This window comes from Hemicordylus capensis, chromosome 11 (assembly GCF_027244095.1).
Source record: "Hemicordylus capensis ecotype Gifberg chromosome 11, rHemCap1.1.pri, whole genome shotgun sequence".
In the NCBI taxonomy this organism is placed as follows: domain Eukaryota; kingdom Metazoa; phylum Chordata; class Lepidosauria; order Squamata; family Cordylidae; genus Hemicordylus; species Hemicordylus capensis.
In genome coordinates this window covers 24,066,272-24,089,247 of record NC_069667.1, presented here as the reverse complement: position 1 = coordinate 24,089,247, position 22,976 = coordinate 24,066,272, and the positions used below count along the sequence as shown (strand labels likewise).

Genomic DNA, 22,976 nt, shown 5'->3' with positions numbered 1-22,976 from the left:
GCTGTTGAAAATCTCTGCTCCTACAAGATTTCTGCAAATTTGTACAAACAGTTAAGACAAATTTGTGAAGACCACATCAAAGCACAGATTCATCAGTTCAGAGAATATCCTTCAAAGAGTAATTCATGAATGTAACCGGCAGGAATTTTACCTGCCAGTCTGACTTTCAAGTAGTGTGAGCTGCTTCAAGCAATTTATGTTAGTCTCCTAGATTAAGAACCAGTCAAAGCCATTTGTGAATTGAGAGTCTGCTTGTGCCATAACTGCATAATTCATCTGTAGCCCTTTGACTTTTCATAGGGTTGTGTAGCAGTTTGGAAGGCATCGTAGTAGTACTCAGTTGAAGTGTAACTAGGAGAATTGGTTAAGAGAGAAGGTTAAAGGTGGTGCCATCCAGTAGTACACATCACAGGTGCCTGAACTGGAGTTACACAAAGAAAGATAGAAGGGATTAATGTTCAGCTTGCTTATTTAGATGTTTAAGCAGTAGAGAGATCTACCCTGGGTAACGAGCAACTTGGCAGTCTTGTAATGAAACTAGAAACATGGCGTCCTGGTTGTAATTTGCCTACTGAGATACTCCCCAGTCCAGAGAAGCGCTTATGTCGTTCCATACCCAGTAGGGCTTTTGACTTCTACAACATGAACACCTGCACTAAGCAGTTTGGAATTTAATGCAAGAACTTATGGAAGAGTAAGTCACAGGGAAACTTGGGATGTGAGGGTGCTTATGCCATTGCTGGATCAAGACGCTATGTCCAGAAATTAATATGGATGCTAACGCCAGATTTGGGCACCTGGTTTAAAAGGTGATTAGCTGGATTCTTATACGGCTGCACTCCTGTTTATTTTAATCAATCTTTATTACGGTATTTGACCAGCATAAAGTAGATTACATTAAAACAGCATTGAGGCAGCATTAAAACAGGCTGTGCCCAGAACTATGAAGGCAGTAGAGACGCTAAAAGTACACTGCTATACAACTAAACTCTCTTAAAACTACAGTTAAAATGGGTAAAATTAATGTACATCAAATTGATAGAGACTATATAAAAGCCTGAATTGGTTAAAATCTACTCGGTCTCAGTGGAACTACAGCACGGTTAGTGTTAGATAGGCACAACACCTCCTTAGACTGGCACCAAGGGAGGGCTCTCAGTTCTGGTCACTTAAACCATCAGAGGAATTTGCTGGTCAATGGACCGAATAAAGATGATTGAACATTAGAGGAACATCTAGTGTGTGGTAGAGCAATGTCTCAGTAGTCTTTGTCTTTGTATCCACTGTTTGGTTCTTATATTCTTAACTGCTGCTTCATGGATTCCTTGGACAGTGTTCTTTTTCTCAAGAAAATAGACAAATGTTGGCAAGACCATTGCAGACAAATGGTAAGATTGATTATCCCTTCACATAATAGTTATATAAGCTTGAGTTCCAATATGCCCTTCCCCCAACTGTACTTTCTAAAATGTGGTTCCCAAGCTGGGGTCCTCCAGATGTGGGTGAACTACAACTCCCATTATCCCCAGCCACAGTAAATTATAGCTAAGGCCAATGGGAGTTGTAGTCCAACCACATCTAATTTGCTTTGGTGTTTGTAACAAGGTCAGAAAATGTTACTAAATGGTATTTAGAGTATAATGACAAAAATGTGTTTTCTTTGTGCTGAGATACGGCACTAATTTGTAGCTCTTGGAGGTCACTCTGTCTTTAGCATAGCAGATTCTGTGTATTGCCAGGAAATGCAGAATTGGCAACTGTGGAGCCTATGTCAATAAACTTGTTAAGAGATCCCTCCTTGTATGCTTTGTAATTCAGTTTCTTTCATGCTCCATCAGTAGGCCCTGGGGCGGCTATTAACAACTAAAGGTGCCACACTGTAAAACCAGCTAGTGGGGGGACCATTAAGATAGTGGCTGACATACAGAGTGAGGAAGCACCGATGCAGCAAGAGCGCAGCCTAACAACTTCTCGACTATTTTGCGCCAGCGCTAGAGGGAGGCAGAAGTTTTGATGCCCTCCCCTTTCCCAGGAAGGCCTCCATGCCACCTGAAATTATGTCCCTGAGGGCTGCACAACCTTCAGGGACATATTTCCAGGTGGCCACGGGGGCTTCTTGAGGAAGGGGAGGGAGTCAAAAATCGTCACTACACCAGTGCAGCTGGAAAGGTCTGCTCTAGCACTACACCTGTGCATCCTTGCTCTGTATGTCAGCCACTATATTTTTTAACAATGGATTAAAATTCTCCATTCCCATTCAAGTCTGTCTGCCAAAAGCTAGTCAAAAAGAGAGAGGTTTCTGGAAGAACTTGGATTCAGATTTTTATAGTTTGTGGGGTTAAGCGTCACAATGGCAAGGGGTTAGCTACTGAGAGATTTTTTGTGTTTGACATTTTAAAGTTGCAGTTGTTGGATTGCTTCTGCAAGTCTGCAGTTACAGCACTTGCATGTAAACAAGTTTAGAGTTAGGGTGAAAGTATATGTATTAAAAATTTTGCCCCATCTTTCCATTTAAAAAACCATTGAAAACAGCTTGCAAAAGTATGGCCAGTTAAAGCAGTATCAGAATAATTAAGTGGGTACATACAATGGAGATAGCACTTTAGATCCGTCAAAATGTTGATGGCTTGCTTTTCCCATTACAGATAATGATTAGAAGTATCTTTTTGTTCCTGGACCGAACCTACGTTCTTCAAAATTCAATGCTGCCATCAATTTGGTGAGGATAAAGAGTCTTGTTGATTTCTGACTTTCAGATGCTCTGACAAATACAAATTAGAAGTCTTTCTTCCACTGTAATAAAAATTCACAGTGAATAGGAAACATTGGTTATGTGACTGGTGTATGTGTTTTCTTTCCCTCCCCCCTGGTTCTTCATAAAATGTAGCCAGTTCCTACAGTGGTTTTCAAGCTAAAGTTGAGCTGAATTGAACAGATACTTTCCCAACCTGATCTCATTAGTAAAAGAAGATCTGGCCTCTTTTGAGAGGCCAAATAACCATCATTCAAGACTCTGTTCAATAAGAGTGGCAGTAATATTGCAATCATAAAGTTCTGACTGGCTGAATCTTCTCCACAGTGACTTTCTGAGGATAGTGTGTATTTATTAGTGAGAAATCCTTGGGACACGTTGCGTCTAATAAACTTGCTCTTACTAGAACTGTTAAATCATGAAAGCATGGCCTATTTTTTTTTTATCTTTCTAACCCCAACCTCAACTTAACTTTGGAAGACTTCCTAATATTTAGATAGCTACCAAAATTTCAATCCTTATGTATAAGGCAGTGTTCGGTCATCACGCTAAACCATTATTTAATCACATTCACATGCTGCGTTCTGTGAATGTCTCCACTCTGAGATTCCATGCAGTGGAATTCTGTGTCAGATTATACTTAAGAGAGTTGAAAAGGACTTAGAGGCACCAGTTCCAGTGCATGTACACATATCACCAAGGGTGTGCAGGGCACACAAAGTACACAAGACAGGTCCTTGCCCCAAAGAGCATACAGTCTCAAATGCATCCAGACAGGGCAGAAAGAAGGAGGCCAAGATAACAACAGAAGAAGTCGTGTTCAGTTTGGTTATGTGTACATAGGGGTTAGTTTCAGAAGGGGATGAGGATCAACAGTGGTCCCAAAGGCTTGATTAAAAAGTTGAGTTTTGAGGAGGGATTTGAAGGAAGGAAAATGGTGAGATCACAAAGGCGACCTGTGAGCAAGTCCCAGGCATAAAGGGCAGCAAAGGAGAAAAGGCAGAGTCATTGGAGGGGAGCAAGAAGTCTCCAGATGGCCGAGGGCGGTGAGGCTGAAGGAGCAAAACTCCACTACCTCTACAGGCAAGGATGTGTCAGGATACGAGAGGAGAAAGACTGCAGTCTTCTCTGGTCAAACAGTTTGCAAGCCTTCTTTGTTAAATGGGAGCTGCAGCAGGCCTAATCCAGATTAGGACCTTGCTGTGAGGATCTGTTGACTAGAGGTTAAAAATGGGCTCAATGTATGCACCTTGAGTTCTAATCGCTTTCAGAGGGAGGTGACCCCAAGGTATTGGGGTGCCTCAGGAGAGGTGGAAAATGCTGCTGTGACCCATTCTCCTGGTGGGGGCCAGCCCCCTTTCAAAATAGACCCTGGGGAGCTTTGCAAAGTACATGGGAAGGGAGAAGGTTGCCAGGAGCCCCTTTCCCCTTTGTTCTTTTTGAAAGTTTTGCAAAGAGAGAGATGCTCCTGGCAAAGCTTGCATGTGTCAGGTCAGTTCCAAAGAGCTGTTTTGATGGCAACTGCAGGGACATCTTGGTGCCCTAGTAACCCACCCTCGGGTGACTGCTACACCTCATGAATGGTTATCCTGCTTCTCTTTGTCTTTTTTTTTATGGTGGTGGGCTTATTTTGGTGTGTATATAGTTTTTACTGTTTAACTGATTTTAAGGTTTTTAATGTGATTTTTATGGAGTTTTATTGTATTTTAACTTCTGTAAACCACCTTGGGGGGTCTTATGAAAGTTGGTGTAAAAATTGAACTAAAAATCAATCAGTCAAGGTTTGCTATTGTCACAAACCCCAGGTTTGCATGCTCCCTCCCACCCAGTGCCTTTGAACATGAAATTTGCAACTTCCAATCCTGTTGCATCCAAATCCAGGAAATACTGGCTTGTTCTAACCAGTTTGTGAACAAGCCAGCATATCAAACTGGGACTGGATTCAAGACTCATGATAGTAACACTAAACCTTTAGCGTGATAGCCAGCATGTTGTAGCAGTTAGAAGGTTGGACGAGAGCTGCTGACAGTCAGTGTAGGCAGTTCTGAGCTAGATGGGCCAATGGTCTGGCTCTGTATAAGGCAGCTCCCTATGTCCCTGATATGCTAGAAAATCCAGTATTAGAACACCACCTCTTTTAAAGTGCCAGACAGGACACTCTTACCATATTTCTAACTCTTCTACTGCCCAGGGTTTGTTTGTTTGTTTGTTTTTTGACAGAGGAAGTTAAAGAGACTTAAAGCCTGTATAATAAACAATTTTGTGATGAAAAAACAACTTGTTTTCAATACCCCAGTAGAAGCAAAAACAAAGTGAGAAACATTGGTAGGTGGTAGAAACAGAAGTATGAAGAGTTACATCCCTCCTGCTAGTCACTGGTCTCGGTTTCATTATTGCCACATTAAGAGCCTTTCTTTCTTTTCAGGGATATGGGACTAGAACTGTTTAGGACTCACATAATTAGTGATCAGAAAGTCCAGAACAAGACCATTGATGGCATTCTTTTGTTGATTGAGAGAGAGAGAAACGGCGAGGCCATTGACAGGAGTTTGCTCCGCAGCCTTCTAAGCATGCTTTCGGATTTGCAGGTAAGTCGGGCTTCTCTCCTGTGTTAAACTTGCATAAAATATCCAGAGTAGCTGTGAGGGCATCTGAAAGTCAGTGATTCATTTCTGCTTCCTTCCCCCACCCCCAGATCTATCAGGATTCTTTTGAGCACAGATTCTTGGAAGAGACTAATCGTCTGTATGCAGCAGAAGGACAGAGGCTTATGCAAGAGAGAGAGGTATTTTATTGCCTTTATTATTTGTGGTGACTATGAGACTCCTTAACTCTGAACTGTGGCCTTCCCTGTTGGCATGTTCTCTCCTGCTGAGAGAGGGTGAAATGAAGACTTGGAGCGGTCGGGTGACTTGGGCATCCATTCCTCGGATGTGATTCTTGGGCATCACCATTTCAAGAAAGGATCTTTTCTTGTCACAGTTCTGTCATTTTATTTAGCTGTAATTTACATAATCCTGCAGGTTCCAGAATATCTTCATCATGTCAACAAACGCTTGGAGGAAGAAGCTGACAGGATTATCACCTACTTGGATCAAAGCACCCAGTAAGTGCTTCATCTCCTTCAATATGGTGTGTTAGCAGGATTAACGCCCCACATTGCTGTTTGCTAGTGTGGAGTATCATGTCCTAGAGGTGACAAAACAACTTAAAACAAGGCTATACTTCTTCACCATTATATTTTATGAAGTGCTTCAGAAGTATAGTTTCCCAAAGATAAGGCAGATTTCACACCTCTATTCAGTCTTACAAAGCATGAAATAAACCAAATGTTCCTTCCACATGCATATCAGTATGTATAAATCCATAACAGTGCCCATGATTCTTCTTTTTTTTTAATGTTATACCCTAGGACAGAGGTTCTCACACTTGGGTCTCCAGATGTTGGACTACAGCTCCCATCATTCCCAGCTGCCTTTGGCCATTGTGGCTGAGAATGAGGGGGTACACCCAGCAACATCTGGGAACCCAAATCTGAGAAATCTTCTCCTAATGAATGTATAGGATGTTATTCTTGTCTCTCTCTTTTGCTGGTTCCATACTGAGATTGTAAGCTCTTTGGGGCAGAGATCTGAGTCTCCCTTTCTCTTCTCCCCTGCCCTACTTGCTTATGTTGTTCTCTAAAGTGCCTTGCACATAAATGGTGCAAATCATTAAGGAACTACTGTACTTTTATGGCTTCTAATTGCATCTGAGAGTGTCTCTAATGGTGAGGAGGAGTTGGTGTCTTCTCCTGAGTCTGAAGAGATTCACTAGTGTTGCACTTAATTGGCTGCTGTTGGTGGCTCTGCCTTTTTAAGAAGGCAGGAAAGAGAAATGTGGCAACGGAGCTTTTAAAAACAGAATGTAAGCCCCAAGTGCATTGGTGCAGTCATTACGAGACTATTGTGTGAAGCGTTACCTGTTCCTAGTGTTCCAGCTGGCTTGAAATGGGTGACTGGTGAGCAAAAAAATGTATAATTCTAAACATTTTTCCTATAGGAAACCACTAATTGCTACTGTAGAAAAACAGCTGCTAGGTGAACATTTAACAGCCATTCTACAGAAAGGTAATCTATCTCTCTTTATAGAAATCTTTCTGTTTACTGCTTCTTCGGGGCTTTCAGTTCCTGGGCTGAAAGGAAATGACCCACTCGGGTGCTGCTTCTTTAACCTTCTTTGCTACCCAGTTCATGAAATAGCACTGGCCGGTTTTTCGGGAGGGGGCTGACAAGTGCCATTCTCCTCACCTGAGGTAAGCAGACACCGTGGTATCTTCCAATGCATTTTGGAAATAAAAGCTAACGGTACCGAGAACAAAATAGCGGATGTGGTTGGAGGTTGTCTGATAACGGGCGCCAGCTGTGTGTAGCGTTAGCCGGCAAGGGTACAGTTTTAACACAAAATGGCTCCGTGACCTTTTTTGGTAAAGAGCGATTATATTCTGCAAGCAGAAAATACTTTTTGATTCCCTGCCTTAAGCCATGACGTGTGTCTCTGTGCTCAAAGACTGTGTCTTTAAGGAGATCCGGTCTTGTGGTAAAGGTAAAGTGTGCCGTTGAGTCGGGGGGTCTTGTGGTAGTGAGCATGAATTGTCCCCTTGGCAAAGCCAGAGTCTGCCCTGGTTAGCATTTGGATGAGTGACTACATGTGCGCACTGTAGGATATTCTCCTTAGGGAATGGGGCCGGAGCTCAGTGGTAGAACATCTGCTCCCATGCAAAAGTTCCCAGGTTCCCTCCCTGGCAGCATCTCCAAGATAGGGCTGAGAGAGACGAGTCTGCAATCCTGGAGAAGCCGCTGCCAGTCAGTGTAGACAGTACTGAGCTAGATGGACCTGTGGCCTGACTCAGTATGTGGCAGCTTCCTCTGTGCTCTTCTAGGAGAGGTGGGAGTACCAGACAGCCTCTAGCCCCATCTTGGAGTGGAGACTGATAACACTGATGAAAACACTCTTGAGCAACACCTAGGAATTCTGCCAACTTTGTACCAAGGTTGCTGGAAAGGGTGCTTTTAAAAATAGCGCTTCTGATTGTATGAAGTCGCAATATCCTCATTGATCCTTTTTTATATTCCATTTTGAATATGGAAGCATTGAAGTTCCGCCATCTAATTGTGCGGAATGGGGGTTTTACGTTGCTGACACAAAGTTAATCTTCAGCAGAAGTCATATGATAAGAGGAGGAAGGCCTAGGAATAGGCATAACGCCAGTTGCAGTCCAGATTGTGGGAAACAGCCACGGATTTGGAAGCTTCCCTTGGAAATCTGAGCTCTTCTTTGAATCATGATAAAATCTGACCCGCATGGGGGTGGTATCTGCTGGCCAGGGTCCAAAGAGCTTCTCTCAGGGGCTTGTATTAATACAGTGGGGGAAGATTTTAGACGGGCTTTGGGAATTCTCCAGTCACTTGGTGCAGCTTTAAATGGAGCAGTTTCTGCTCAGGGCTGAGAAACTAGAGTGGGAGGAGAAGCAGGTGAGTTTGCGGTACAGTGTAGTCTGCAGATGCAGCTTGTTCCCTCACTTCAAGCCTGTCAGATCTCAAATCTGTCAGGTCTTCCCACCCACCCACCCACCCCCACCCCTCTTGATCCCTCAGTATCCTGAGTCATAATGGCCTTTCCCAGCCAGATATCCACATCCCACCCAAAAAAGCCCCCCCAAAAACCCATCACTAGTTACAGGCATTTCTCTACCCTTCCCTTTTTCTAATTTTATCCAGTAAATGTTTTCACCAAATAATGTTGTTACTCCATGGCTTAAACCGAAGTTTGAAAGCTTTGTTCTCTTGAATGAACACCTGTTGATTGGGAATAACAGCTGATAGTGCACTCTTAATATTTCAGGTCTAAACCATCTCCTGGATGAAAACCGAATTCAGGACTTGTCTCTGCTGTATCAGTTGTTCAGTAGGGTGAAGAATGGAGTGCAGGCCCTACTGCAGCAGTGGATTGAATATATAAAGGTAGCCATGTGTTGGAAACGTCTACATGCTAACTTGGGAACGAGCCTTGCATTTATGGGGGTGGAGACTATGGATGCAGGCTTGCCCAGCTTGTGTTCTTGAAGACCGTGCCCACTCATTGACACCGTGACTTGCATCTAGATGTATTTTGCTTCAGCCTGTAAGCAGACTTCTTGTAGTAATGGGTCGAAAATAGAGGTATTCAGGAACTCCGATTCGAGCACCGGTTCGGCGCTACAAGGAGCGGAGCAGGAGCTTTAAGAAAAAAGAGAACAGGTCCTTACCTGCTCAGTTCTGCCCCATGCAGCTTCCTGCTGGGGTGGCACTCTGCCCAAGTACCCCCCCCCCCCAGTGTGGTGTCAGCACGCACATGGTACCCACGCATCCCTAGTTGAAAGATCAGAGTGAAAAATGGAACAGATAATTTAGTATTTCTTAGCTGCATGACCTAAGGCTTGCTGCAGTACATTCTTGTTGCATCCCACCACGGCTTACTGTGATGTCTAAACACGGCTGGCAGAGCCCTTGCAAAATGGCTTCAGGATCCCTCGAGAGCCTGAGGTGACACACTGCTGCTAGCCTTCAGGCTGTGCGGGGGGCAATGAAACTGTTGCAGCCTGTGTAGGAGCGTGGGGTGCTGGGCGTGACACCAAAGCAGTTGTACATCCACTTAAGGCAAGAGATGCCAGACGTCATCTCTGGTCTGGCAGCCTTAAAATACTCCTGTGAAACAGCTCTTGGGTCATACATTCAGAGCAGCCTCGGGGCATGGAGGTGCTTGCTGCTTTCTCTCAGTGGGGCCACAGGTCTGAATCCTGGGGAACCTCTGCCCAAGAGGTTAGAATAGCTCAGTGTTGGAATACATCCTTTACACACATAAGACCCCTAGTTCAGTCTCCATCACCTTCATTTAAAAAACCGGGGGTAGCAGAGCTGAGAAAGGCCTCTGCTGTTTGCCCTGGACATAGGATAGCAGCCTTAGCTAGCTTAAGTGTGTTGGCTTTTAAGCAGCTGACTAAGATATATAGACATCTGCTTAACTGCAATACCCTGACATACTTTGGGAGGAGAGCTGGTCTTGTGATAACAAGCATGAATTGTTCCCTTTCCTAAGCAGAGTCGGCTCTGATTTGCACTTGAATGGGAGACTACTTGTGTGAGCACCTCAAGATATTCCCCTCAAGAGATGAGGCTGCTCTGGAAAGAGCACCTGCCTGCTTGCATTCAGAAGGTTCCCAGTTCCCTCCCTGGCAGCATCTCCAAGATAGGGCTGAGACATACTCCTGCCTGCAACCTTGGAGAAGCCACTGCCAGTCTGCATAGACAATACTGAGCTAGATGAACCAGTGGTCTGATTCAGTACGTGACAGCTTCCTATGTTCCTATGCTGACACACATAATCAAAAGTTACTGTTGTACAGGTGGTTGTAATGGCAAAACATTGTAAAGCGTCCCTGCGGTTGGAAATGAATTCTCTGGAATTTCTATCTGTTTAGAACTTGCAGACCGTGTGCCTACAAATTGTAGGTTAATCATTTGTTCTGTTGGTGTCAGCCAGCAAGATTGTGTTAGAAATAACGACACTTGTCTTTTGCAGGCATTTGGTAGCACCATTGTCATTAACCCAGAAAAAGACAAAACCATGGTCCAAGAGCTGCTAGACTTCAAGGATAAAGTTGATCATATAATTGACATTTGCTTTCTGAAGAACGAGAAGTTTGTCAATGCCATGAAGGAAGCCTTTGAAACTTTCATCAACAAAAGACCAAATAAGCCTGCTGAGCTCATAGGTATCTCTTTCATTATGCCAGTAATTCCCAAATGGGGGTGTCAAGAATTGGGATTTGCTAGCCCCCCCACAAAGAAACATGTTTCCTTGGGACATACCAGTAAAGGATGACAGTAATGCTGCTTTAAGCTTGCTCCATAGAATCAAGCTGCATCTTCGTCTTCAGGTTAATCAAAAACAGCTGAACGTGCGATAGACGATCATATAGGTGGCGTTGCAAAATATTAACCTGTCCAAGTTTACAGTCTAGAATTCCATGAGGATCCAGTATTTCATTGGACGTTTGAGTCAAGGTAGTACATATACTTTGACTAGCTGGTATGTTAACCTGGTTGCCGTTTCCCCACATGTGTTCTAGTTGCCTCAACTTGGGGAAGAGGCTTCCAGTCAGTTTGGTTTGCCTTAACTTCCTCAAACACTAGGCTTCCCCCTGCCTCCCAGCGGAATTCCCTAGTTCACATCTTTATTTTCTTTTTTCTTTTTAAAGATAAAGTCCCAGCAAAATTCCCTAGTTCACATTTTTATCTTTTTAAATGTGCGTCTACTTTTGATCATACAACCTCAAAGTAGCTAACCATATCCACTGAAAACCATATAATGTAAGCTATGCAGTAACCATTGTTATAGTGTTACCATCAGGAGTGCTTGAGAGAGATGCAGAAATTACAGGCCTGGCTCTAATTGTGAATGTGTGAGCTTCCTGAGCTGCTTTTTACAAAGCACTTCTTTTGGGAAAGCAGAAGGTTGTTTTCCATTTTAATTTTAAGTTTTCAAGGGCATGGCAGAACCTGTTATCTACAAGATGATGGACCATCTATGAAAGTCGGAGAAGGTGCCGACGAGAGAAAGGGAAATACTAAAAGTGGGAAATATAAAAAGTGGGGATAAAAGCTGAAATGGCTAACTTTGGGAGGGAAAGAGCATCAGATAAGGAACTGCTTTTCAAGACTCTCCTAGGGAGGATTTTATATGGTATATGTGGTCAGTTTACATTCACCATACTGACTAGCAGATGTTCAGGTTTGCATTTCTAAATTTGACCTCTTCAGTCCAGTTCTTCCAACAGGACTTTGCAGCCCCTATCTTAGCTTAAGGTGTGATTGAGGCCAGTCACCAATCAGACATGATACAGAGAAACTAAGAAGGCAGGCTGGAGAGAAGAGTCTGAGGTTCTCATACTTCTGTGGATTAGGTTCCATTTTCCTTCCCACAATGCACCCTGCCGCAGGTTTAGCTGGGCAGAGGCAGGCTCTTGATGTGGCCTGCAGGGCCCTCCTTGATAAGAACCCACGATGGGCCAGCAGAAGTCACTGAGCCCTCGGCCAGTCTAGAGCAAGGCAAGGACGCCATTCAGGAGCGCACATTCATTACTTCCTTTGTCTTGTCCTTTTTCTTTTATTATTCTTTCAGCTAAATATGTCGATTCAAAGCTCCGTGCAGGCAACAAAGAGGCTACTGATGAAGAGCTTGAAAAGATGCTGGATAAAATTATGATCATATTTAGGTTTATCTACGGTAAGACCTGAACATTTTCTTTACATTCAGCAGCCACATATGCATACAAAAATAGGTTCGATAAATATTAAAGAATGCACAGTGGTATTTGCTATTCTTGCAGCTGGTTGACTGTGGATTAAAGCAGTTTGGGGCTGGGAGCTGAGAGTTCAGGTCCTCTCCACTCATGATCATGTAACGCAGGTTCATTATCCGCCATGCATTTCGATCTCTCTCTCTCTCTCTCTCTCTCTCTCTCTCTCTCTCTCTCTCTCTCTCTCTCCACACACACAAAATCCGGGTTTTTTTTAGGAGTCCTTAAAGAATGCTGCCTTTTTCCCTCCTCTGAATATGCATGACATTTATCCCTGACTAGCAGTCACTCAAAGGGGGCTGTGGGTCTGGCCCACTCCACCATCTTCTCAAAATAAGCTGCCTCTTGGTCTGGGTTGGCAGCAGGGAGGAGAGGCGGCCAATTTCAGATGATTGCCCTCAGGAAGCCTAGGTCTAATTGATGGGCTGCCCGCTGCTTATCTCTAATGCACAGCAAGAGGGCTTCTGCCCTTCTTTTTGCTGCCCAGTGACCCAGACTCTGAAGAGGAGTTGGGGGCCGAAAGATCTGACTGGGAACAGGCCTAGAAGGTACCTTCCACTGCCTTCAGTGAATGGCCACAGGTTCCGAAGCCTGTCCTTGCTGGCTTAATCCTCTTCGAAACAGAAGCTTGCCCTGATGTCCGTTCTGCAGCCAGCCCCAAGGAACAGTAGCCCAGCCAGGGGAGGCACAAGACCTTTAATGCCTGAGGCAAAGGACAATGTAACCCGCCCTCCCATCTGCGGGTGGGTGTGCCCGTCCTGGCAGAAGGGGCAGGACTTGGCCTGCATTGCCCTGGCTCACAGCTGGTTGCCCGCCTGTTTAGAGCGTGTGCCCGCTTTAGGTTAAGAGGTGCCCATTGCTCCATCCGCGTGACTCTAGGGAGGAGGTGGGAGTGCATCCTAGTCCCAGCAGTCCTTGGTCAGATCTTCTTTCAGAAGACTGTGCCTCCTAGCCGACTGAGGGAGAGAGCAGCCTCAGTGCCTGGAGCCTTGTCTGGCAAAGACACAGGAGAATTCGCAGGTGAGGAACACGGCCCTTTGCTGTCATGCCCAGACTTTGGAATGGTCTCCCTATGGAAGCTCTTTTTGTGTTCTTCCTGCTGACTTCCCATCACTTTGTGGAACTCTTCTTGTCTTGGCAGGCTTTCATTACACACACACACCCCAGCAGATGAGCTTTTATTCCTGCTGTTTTGAGAGGCTTTTTAATTCATTGTTACTAACTGCCATTTTGTGTGGTTTTCATGTTTTATTGCATTTATTTTTGGTGAGCTACTTTGGGTGCTTTCCCCCCATCGAATGTTGAAAACAAGTAAATGATTACAATCAAACTTCCTAGAGACCTCTTGAAAGCAAAGGAGTTTCTGTCTTCTACAGGAAAGGATGTTTTTGAAGCCTTCTACAAAAAAGATCTAGCAAAGCGGCTATTAGTGGGCAAAAGTGCTTCAGTAGATGCTGAGAAATCCATGCTTTCCAAACTCAAACATGGTAAGATTTATTTATTTTAAATCCTTTAAATATCATTAATGATATGAGCCTGAGAAAACATACACAAAGCAAGTGTCTTTAACGAAAGGGCTTGAGGGAATATTGTGTTCATGTTATATCATTTTAGTTATGTCTGTCTTAAATCTCATTGATTTCCTAAGGATTCCACCAGTGGGCTGACATCCTGAGTACCAAAGTATGCATGTAAAAAGCGGCTGCAGAGACACAGCTGGGGTCTGCTCACACAACTCCCCCAGAGCCTCTACATGCACATTGGTGTGCAAGCGGTTGAAACGTCCCCACTCTGCCCATGCTCCAGAAGCAGCCTGGAAGAGAGGAAACACATAAACCACATGTTTCCTCTCTTCCAGGGTGCTTTCCAGATTAGACCCTGCAATGGGATCACGGCATATCTCAGAAGTGTGCTTCCACACTTCCTGTGTTGTGACACCAAAGTCCCTACGCTGACAGCAGGGTGCCGTTCACATTGCCGATGCCTTGTTTCGGATTTAATCGCTACAATTTATTGATAAAACGTCGTATGTCCGGCATAAGAAGGCTGATGTTTTTTCGGGTTGTTAGTTTTTGCAAGACAGCTCCCCCTGCTGGGTGCTTTGCTATTTACATTTTTGAATGTGATTTGCCTGAACGGAAGCATTTTGCAGCTGTTGAGCACCTAATCTAGAAAGCACCCAGATCATTTCTGGAAGTGCAGCCAAGACAGGGACGTCCCCCTCTCACAACAGTGTGCATGTAGGGAGATTGGGGGAGTTGTATTGAAGCCCCAGTCCTCCTTTACGCATGTACTTCTGCAGGATGTCAGCCAGTGTGTTTTAAGGTGCTGTGGGTGGGAGACTCTTTTTGGTGGTGGTTGCGGGGTGTGTGTGTCATTTTCAGTGGAACACCTCCAACGTAGCTACTCTTGTTAGTTGACCTGATAAGTTCAGATATTGGCAGCTTGGCTCTGTGTGCTCAGGATGAGCTCGTTCATTCTTTCCCTTCAGTCAGGATTACAATGTTATCCTCCTCCCACTTTGTTCTGGAATAGACTGGTTCCTCGACATCTTGTTAATTAAAAACTTGACTGTCTGGCTGAAGTTGACAAATGCAGTCTAATGGAAATTTCCATTGCAATTCCTTCTTCTAGAATGTGGTGCTGCTTTCACCAGCAAACTTGAAGGAATGTTTAAAGACATGGAACTTTCTAAAGACATCATGATACAATTTAAACAGGTAAGGGATGCAGGTCCTGCCATAGTTGGTTTGGGGGCTTTTTCCCCCCCGGGTATATCGTGACTTGTGGGTGATCCTGTCATTCAGTTGGCTTTGCCAAAAAACTGAAAATCTAAGCTCTTATCATTACATCGGAGAGGAGGAGTATCAGTAATCACAATACTTAGCATTTGTATAGCCCTTTCAAGTATTCAAAAGCATTTCACATCTTGTAATCCTTTCAACAGGGGTTCTCCAACTTGGGTCCCCAGATGCTGTTGGACTACAAAGGCCATTGTGGCTGGGGAGTTGTAGTCCAACATAGGGATGTGCGAACCGGCTTGAGGTCGAGCTGGTTTGCCATCGAACTAGTCCAACTTGGCTCAACCTCGAGCCGAATCCCTCCCCCCAGCTGGCTCGGAGCCGATTCAGGGGTTCTAAAGGGGTCTTTTGTGTTTTTAAAAAATTATTCTTAAACATTCATCACCAGATCCAGTGGGGGGCGGGTGTCTCTGCTGTTTTCACCTCTCTGCACTCTTCCACGGACCATTTCAGCCCATTTTCAGGCCGTTCCAACCCTTTCTCGGGTGGCAGCTGGCCATTTTGGAGGCCACCACGCATGCGTCCTGGCCATTTGCGTGGCTTGGGTCATGAAAAACGGGCCGAAACGGCCCTTGGAAGAACAGGGGGAGGTGGAAACAGCAGAGACCTCTGGACCCAGCTGTGAATGTTTTTGTTTGTTGGTTTCTTTAACTTTAGAATCCCCGAACCGGCTTGAATTTGAGCCAAGCCAGGGCCTGTTTTAGGGGCACAAAAATGAACCAGGCAAACCAGTTTTATGCACACACCCTAGCCCAGCAACATCTGGGGACCCAGGTTTGAGAACATCTGCCTTGCAACAACTCTGTGAGGCAGTAGAATCCCCATATCTCAGGTGGAGGGCTGAGGCCAGGAGGATTAGGCCCTTCCTGGTGTGTGGCTCAGTTTCTTAGCTGCTATATTACACCGGTTCTCGGACCGTTCGTTTTCCTATCTAGGCTATCCCTTGTTTTAGCTCCTTGATAATGTTTTGCATTCTGAATGTCAGATATTTATGCACTTTTTTGTGGAACCAGGATGGTGTAATAATGGATAAAGAAATGGCTGGTGAGATCTGGGTTCCCATTTCCACTCCCTGAGTGACCTCGGCCCAGCCTTTCTCTTCCACCTGTGCTCAGGGTTGTTACAAAGGAAACCTCTGCTTGTGCCTCCCTGAGTGCCTTGGAAGAAGGAGAGGATACAAATGTGAGGCTTTTGTTTGGGGTTGGTGGGTATTTTTGTTTTAAAATAATAGTGCCTGGAAACTTGTTTGTAGTTCTGTATAGCCATGTCTTCTGTGTTTGCCTCTGTCCATAGTATATGCAAAATCAGAATGTACCTGGTAACATTGAACTCACCGTCAATATCTTGACTATGGGCTACTGGCCAACCTACGTGCCTATGGAGGTTCACCTGCCATCAGAGGTAAGGCATCTGCGATCTTTCTGATGTGAAAGAACTTTATAGAAGGTGAAATCAGCAGTCCTAGGAAAGGGAGATTAAATCAATCTACTCTTCTTAAACCTGTTTTTCAAATGCTAGTATTAGGATGGTTTGGATATCACTTTAAGTTATAACTCAAGTTATAAGAAAAATTTTAAGCTTTACATTTAAAAGTTATGAGTTACAAATCTGCAACTTTTGCAAATGACTCAAATAGTTTACAAGTGTGGGGCCTAGAAAAGAAAATGCTAGTTAGTTTTCTTTTTTCTTGTTGTGATCTTTAAAGTTCTGCCCATGTTTTTGTTCTCTTCAGATGGTAAAACTGCAGGAGATATTTAAGACGTTTTACCTAGGAAAACACAGTGGCAGGAAACTTCAGTGGCAATCAACATTAGGGCACTGTGTACTCAAAGCAGAATTTAAAGAGGTGATGTTTTATTTATTTCTGGCATTTCTGTTGATGAACTTGATTTCTCATGTTGTAGGTGTGAAATGCAATGGGGCTTTTAGACAGCTGTTGGAAGTCTGAACATCCTTTTATGGCTCTTCAGGTTTATGTTGAGCTGCCTGGTTTTCAAAGGCAGCCCAATCACGTTGGCTCACTCTTTTGCTCCCCGGCAGGGCAAGAAAGAGCTGCAGGTCTCTCTGTTCCAGACTCTGGTGCTGCTCATGTTTAATGAAGGCGAAGAATTCAGTTTGGAGGAGATAAAACAAGCGACTGGAATAGGTCAGTACTGGGTTGCTGTGTGGGGCTCCGGAATGCATCCGACTCGAATGCTAAGTAGCCTCTCCCTATGTGTTGCAGAGGATGGAGAGCTCCGGCGAACCCTCCAGTCACTAGCCTGTGGCAAGGCAAGAGTGCTAACGAAAAGCCCCAAGGGCAAGGATGTAGAAGACGGGGACAAATTTACTTGCAACGACGACTTCAGGCATAAGCTATTCAGGATAAAAATCAATCAGATCCAGATGAAAGAAACGGTATTTCTGTGTTTCTTCAGATCACAGTCCTAGATCTTTCAAGGGCTCTTAGGTGCCTGGGCCCACCAGTTGATGATATGATGCGGTGTGGATTCCATACTTAGCCCTGTCTTTTGGGTGGCAGCCCTTCAGACACTTTAAGGCAGCGATTGTACCTCCCCTAAGCCTGGAGAAAAGAAGACTAAACATACCCACTGCCTAATGTCCTTTTTTCCATACATCCAGGTGGAGGAGCAAGCAAGCACTACAGAGAGGGTCTTCCAGGATCGGCAATACCAAATCGATGCTGCAATTGTGAGAATTATGAAGATGCGCAAGACGCTTAGCCACAATCTGCTGGTGTCAGAAGTGTACAACCAGCTGAAATTCCCAGTAAAGGTAGAGTTCAGATGCTCTTATTTTCCTTTCAGCAGTCCATTATTCCTACAGATACTCTGCTTATTACAGCACTTTCTCCAAAACAAACCGTCTCTCATTTGATTATCCTGCACTTCAGAACTTCAAAAGGTTTAGTCAACCAACTGATAAGATTCTCACTGAAGGATACATTCAGGTGGGAGTAATTTCTGGGGAGAGCCACCTAATGGTGCAACAGGAAATGACTTGATCAGCAAGCCCGAGGTTGCCGGTTCGAATCCCCGCTGGTATGTTTCTCATACTATGGGAAACGCCTCTATCGGGCAGCAGCGATATAGAAAGATACTGTAAGGCATCATCTCACACTGTGTGGGAAGAGGCAATGGTAAAACCCCTCCTGTATTCTGCCAAAGACAACCACAAGGCTATGTGGTCGCCAGGAGTCGACACCGACTTGACGGCACACCTTACCTTTTAATTTCTGGGGGCATATCACTGGCTGTAATGTGTTTCAGAAACGGTACACCCAAACACACACCTTCCTGTATAGAAGTCACCCTCCTACGCTGGAAGACTCTGTAGATGTGTAAATGTGTGTTTCGAGCTACCTGTGCTTTAGTGAGAGTGACCCATCTCACTCAGTCATGACCCTTGCACACCTGAAGGGACCAGGTCTAAAAATAAGTTGACATTATGTTAAAATTGAGTGATCCTTATTGGTGCGGGGAAAGGTATGAGGAAGTGTGCACACACTTTTCCTGACTCTCTGAATTGCTTTACAGCCTGCTGACCTTAAGAAGAGAATAGAATCATTAATTGACAGAGACTACATGGAAAGAGACAAGGAGAACCCCAACCAGTACAACTACATTGCATAAACACAGGATGGGCCTTTTGGTTGTGTGTTATTTTTTTTCTGCACACTTGATGTTCTACTTGGTTGCTGATGGATGAACAAGCCTGTTGATCCCATTTAAATTAACTTTTTCTACTACCAATGACTGAATGAAAGCAACATATGGGGGAGCGGGGGGAAAACATAAGAGAGTGGACTTTTCAGTGGCTTTAACGTGCCCATTTAAAGAGTAGTAGTTACATTTTAAGAAGAATGCTGTTGAACTCTTTGCATGATATTCCGTATGATGTGCAGAAAACTGTAAGGAAGTATCTGGTCTTTGTGATTCCATTGGTTCCTTGGGTCTGAAGAGAAATCTCTCTTTGCCATCCTGAAACACATTTAAATTTAAAAAAGTAACCTTTTAAAAATGCTTAAACTGCATGCAAATCTCAAATTACTCTACAGAATTATTGGGTGTTTTTTATCAAAAGAGCAAAAATGGACAGATCTGGCAATCCCTCAGACTAACAAAAGTCAACGCCGTGTTCACCAAGTTTTACAAACATTTTCTGAAACTGTTGGAAAGGAAACTTCACCACATAAATGAACTTGTAAGATTGAGGTAGCATATACCCTTTGTTGCCGGCATCCTAAACAACTTACTGCAAACTCTGCCACAAAAGCTTAGGGGTTTAGGATACTGATTGTCCTCAAATGTAAGGGGGTTTTTTTGTTTGTTTTAAAAAGCTGCCATCGGGTGGGTGGGGAGGACTCCTTTCCCCTTCCACCCCAGCCGCACTTCCGTCCACTACCCAAGATCTACAATCAAGATTTGAAGTTCAGTGGCGGATGTTGGGTGGTGGAGAGAAGTGCAGCCAACATGATCTCCAAATCCACACAGCCAGTGTTCCCTATAACAGGAGATCCCAGAGTTGCTTGCTACAACTCCCAGCCAAAAGCCACTGCAGCTGGGGATTCTGGGAGTTGTAGTCAACACTCTCTGGGATTCCCTGTTGCAGCGAACACAACACGCCAGTATCGCACTCCTGCCGAGAACCAGCAGTTGGTAGCAACTAGACTTGCTGTCTATGAAGCCACACGGGGCTTTCTTTAGCAGAAGTGGCTGCATCATAGGCTTGAGATCTGGATGACTTATCATGGAGTCCACCCTTGCTGGGCAGTAGCATTGCTTTAAGACCATGCCTCGGGTCATTCTGCCTGCTCCTCGCAAACCTGGCAGGTGGAGCTGCATCGTCTGGTCATCCCTTCAGGCATGCACAACCCTAGGAGGATACCTGAGAGGTGTGGAAAGCAACAGACTTTAGAGGCCCGAATGCTGCATCTGCTCACTGATCTGGAAGCAACTTTTTCCCCCCTCTACACTCCCTAACCCATGGACTAAGCAACGTTCGTTTAGCTGTTGTTTTATTCATCTCCTCTGCGAGGAGGGTAGAGAGGATCCCGCACTGATGTTAGGTTGCGTACATGTCTAGGGGACTCCTTTTATCTTCTTCTGAATATATTACTTTAAAAACCGTTCCTCTTCACACTTCCACCAGGGTTCCCATTTAACAAAAGCTACGTAGCTTAGTCATGCATGAAGCCATACTGATAACAATTCTCAGCTCATCAGCCCTGACTTTCTGCAGCTCTTCACAACTGGCCCCAGCAAGAAAATCTTGTAAATGGCTTATCTTCAGACTCCTAGAGTCTCTCTCTCTCTCCCTCCCCACCCCCAAGGATGATTCATTTCCTGACTCAACTAGAAGAGGAGAGTGATGTTTCCAACATGGAGTCTTGTTTTCAGTGCAAGGGGCTTGCTGCTTGCACGTTGGCGTGCAATCTGCTCAGACAGCTGAGGGTGCTTTTGTGAGAGTGTCTGCTCTTGAAGAGGCCAGAACTAGGGGCTCTTGACATCACTCCAGACCTGTTGCAGCGCATGTCTTTTTCTCATGGATGTGCTGGTTCTAAATTTCTCCCCAAACAAAATGGACTGAAAGGAACCCAAGAGGTGGTGGGCCCAGTTCAGACAACATTAGACGGTGCCTCGGTGCTACAACATGTGTGTACCTAAGGGAACTACTCGCTTCGGCGCCTGGTTACAGGCAATCTGGGAACTCTGGTTTAACTAGCTGAATTGGAGCCAAAAGGATCAAATTGTTCTTTGGTAGCCTGGTTTGTTCTAAAACTAGTTGATTACACGACCATTCTCCAAATTCATACATAATGGGGAGCAGAGGTTGGCTGTGAAACTGAAGCTTTTTCTCCATTGCACATGAGAGGGAAGGGGTGTGGGAGTTCACAGCTCCCGTTGACTCACTCACCCAACTCTAAAACATGGTTTAGCATTTTATCTGAACCAGGCCATCATTTATGGCAGAGGAGGTTCTCAGACTTGGATCCCCGGATGATGTTGGATTACAATTCCCATCACCCCCCACAATCTTTGTCTGTTGTGGCTGATGATAAAGGGACTTGTAGTCCGACAACATCTGAAGACCCAAGTTTGAGAGTCCCTGGCTTATGGAGAGGAATGCGGGGGGTGGGGGGCGTTGTGTGCAGTTTGTGTTGGAGCAGTGAAATGTGGCTTGTGATTTTTTTACTCTGAAAACAACTAATGATTTCAATGAAGCATGGTAGCTTTCAGTGGCAGCAAACCACAGTTTGGAGTAAGATGTCTTTTGATTCCGTAACTAAATTCACAAGCATCTGAAATGTGCCAGCATTTGGGGTCATTGCATTTGATTCGTGCATTTCTGCACAGCCCTTTCCAGAGGCAATGCCTAGCAACATGACTAATGAGAACCTTAGCAGAGCCCCATATTTGAGCTGGAGAAAACAGACGTCTATACCCTCATTCTTTAAAAGGGAAAGGGAGGGAAACCCCACAGTATGACTAGATTCCTTTCTCTTACCAACCCTTCATTGGTGGCGAACTCTGGTAGAAATTATTTTTCAGCCATACCGCCCAGCACCTTTTTTATGTTGTGCTGGGATCATGTGCCTGCTTTATTGAGCCATAAATATATTTATAATATAAATAAATAAATATATATATACATATCTATCTATATATCTACCTTTTTTTGCAGTGGGCTTAGACTGACCCACCCAGCTTGTCTGGCCATAAATTTTTAAACCTTTCCTATGTTGCATGCAGTTTATAGCAGCCTCGTTTATAAGAAATATCAATTTATTCTGATGAATATTCTGGTTTGAGGGTTGTGTTTTTTTACAGACTTCATGCCCAACAAAATGGATTTTTTCTTTTTCTTTCTTGGCTGGTTTAAATTTTAAAAAGTGACCTTTTTCTTTTTTCCAAAATCAACAGCAAACATGTTGTAAAGATTGTTCTGTTCTCTAGCTTACATGAAGGTGCCAAAATACATATAGTTAATTTAAAAGAATTAGAAATTAATTAAGTTTACTTTAGCTGGGGTTTTATCTTTTTGGTCTTTCAGATGCTCATCTTGTGTGTTTGTGTGCACGCATTTGTGCGTGCGTGTGTGTCTTGGTCTCTTCTCTGAAGCCTACCATCCATCTGTCCTAGTGTTTCCCTCTTTAAAAAATGTTTTTCTTTGGTGCATTTGAAAATACCACTTTTATTTTTAGTGAATTCATACAATAGAAAGAGCATCTCCTTTTCTGAAAAGTTTAAAGTTGTAAGAGTACAGCAGCATTCAAAAATGTAATATACTTTTTGTATAATAAATTCTTCAGAAGAGTACCTTTGGAGTTTGAGGGAGAGGAAAATAACCCTGTTCCTTTTTAAGAAGCCTCTTTGTTAGGCTGTTTAGAAGATGAGGTTGTGCTTGTTCACTGCATAGAAATGTTCACCTTCTGCCAATGGGGCATGTCAGCATTGCGACCTTGAATGCAAAAAGAAAAAAAATTGAAATATTTTTAATGTTTCATAAGAAGTCAGTGGTGGGTACAGAGAGTCTCTTCTTTGGTAAATAATGTAAATACATGTCCTTTAAAAAGAGTGAGTCTGTTATCTAGGTATTTTGTGTCATTTAATAAATAATAAACAGTTTTGTGTTGCTAAACTCTTCATTTCGTTAAGTGCGTGGAATTGTGTTCTGTACATGTCGGGTATTTTGAATGTGTCATTCTCCAGATCTTTCCAGTGGAGGGAGTTCTACCCAGGACCTCCCTTTGGGCTGGTTCAAACACTCTGCAAGTTGGCCATGAGCCTTACACACAACTTCCCATTCTTCAAGGGCAGCCCCAAGTAAAGTGTGTTACAGTAATCTAGCCATGACATGACTGGGTAACTGGCCAGATCTGCCTTCTCAAGAAAGGGACACAGCTGGCTCACTAGCTAAAGAGAGCACCTCTGGCCACGACACTATCATATTTAAGGGTTTTGTAAAAATATGGCCTTATGGTAGATGCTCTCTTGCCAGTAGGTGTATATTATAATGTCAGAGAAATTGCCTGGCATGCTGT

At 44.1% G+C, this 22,976-nt stretch overlaps 1 protein-coding gene across 2 annotated transcripts in view; it reads left to right on the top strand.

Moving 5' to 3' along the window:
* CUL4B (cullin 4B) overlaps nucleotides 1–22,573 on the top strand; it is a 33,274-nt gene extending 10,701 nt beyond the window's left edge. The window contains exons 4-21 of one of the 2 annotated variants that reach the window (XM_053273805.1): nucleotides 1–104; nucleotides 1,319–1,388; nucleotides 2,646–2,719; nucleotides 5,178–5,340; nucleotides 5,448–5,537; nucleotides 5,776–5,858; nucleotides 6,794–6,861; nucleotides 8,636–8,754; nucleotides 10,352–10,544; nucleotides 11,954–12,058; nucleotides 13,508–13,618; nucleotides 14,766–14,851; nucleotides 16,226–16,333; nucleotides 16,665–16,778; nucleotides 16,973–17,078; nucleotides 17,157–17,329; nucleotides 17,555–17,707; nucleotides 18,469–22,573. In XM_053273805.1, coding sequence (XP_053129780.1) covers nucleotides 1–104; nucleotides 1,319–1,388; nucleotides 2,646–2,719; nucleotides 5,178–5,340; nucleotides 5,448–5,537; nucleotides 5,776–5,858; nucleotides 6,794–6,861; nucleotides 8,636–8,754; nucleotides 10,352–10,544; nucleotides 11,954–12,058; nucleotides 13,508–13,618; nucleotides 14,766–14,851; nucleotides 16,226–16,333; nucleotides 16,665–16,778; nucleotides 16,973–17,078; nucleotides 17,157–17,329; nucleotides 17,555–17,707; nucleotides 18,469–18,564 — 2,016 coding nt within the window. In that variant the 3' untranslated portion in view covers nucleotides 18,565–22,573. Of the gene's footprint in view, nucleotides 105–1,318; nucleotides 1,389–2,645; nucleotides 2,720–3,770; nucleotides 3,836–5,177; nucleotides 5,341–5,447; nucleotides 5,538–5,775; nucleotides 5,859–6,793; nucleotides 6,862–8,635; nucleotides 8,755–10,351; nucleotides 10,545–11,953; nucleotides 12,059–13,507; nucleotides 13,619–14,765; nucleotides 14,852–16,225; nucleotides 16,334–16,664; nucleotides 16,779–16,972; nucleotides 17,079–17,156; nucleotides 17,330–17,554; nucleotides 17,708–18,468 lie in introns of those variants that run through there. The other variant, XM_053273806.1, reaches the window with a different exon arrangement.
* Nucleotides 22,574–22,976: the final 403 nt, after the last annotated feature.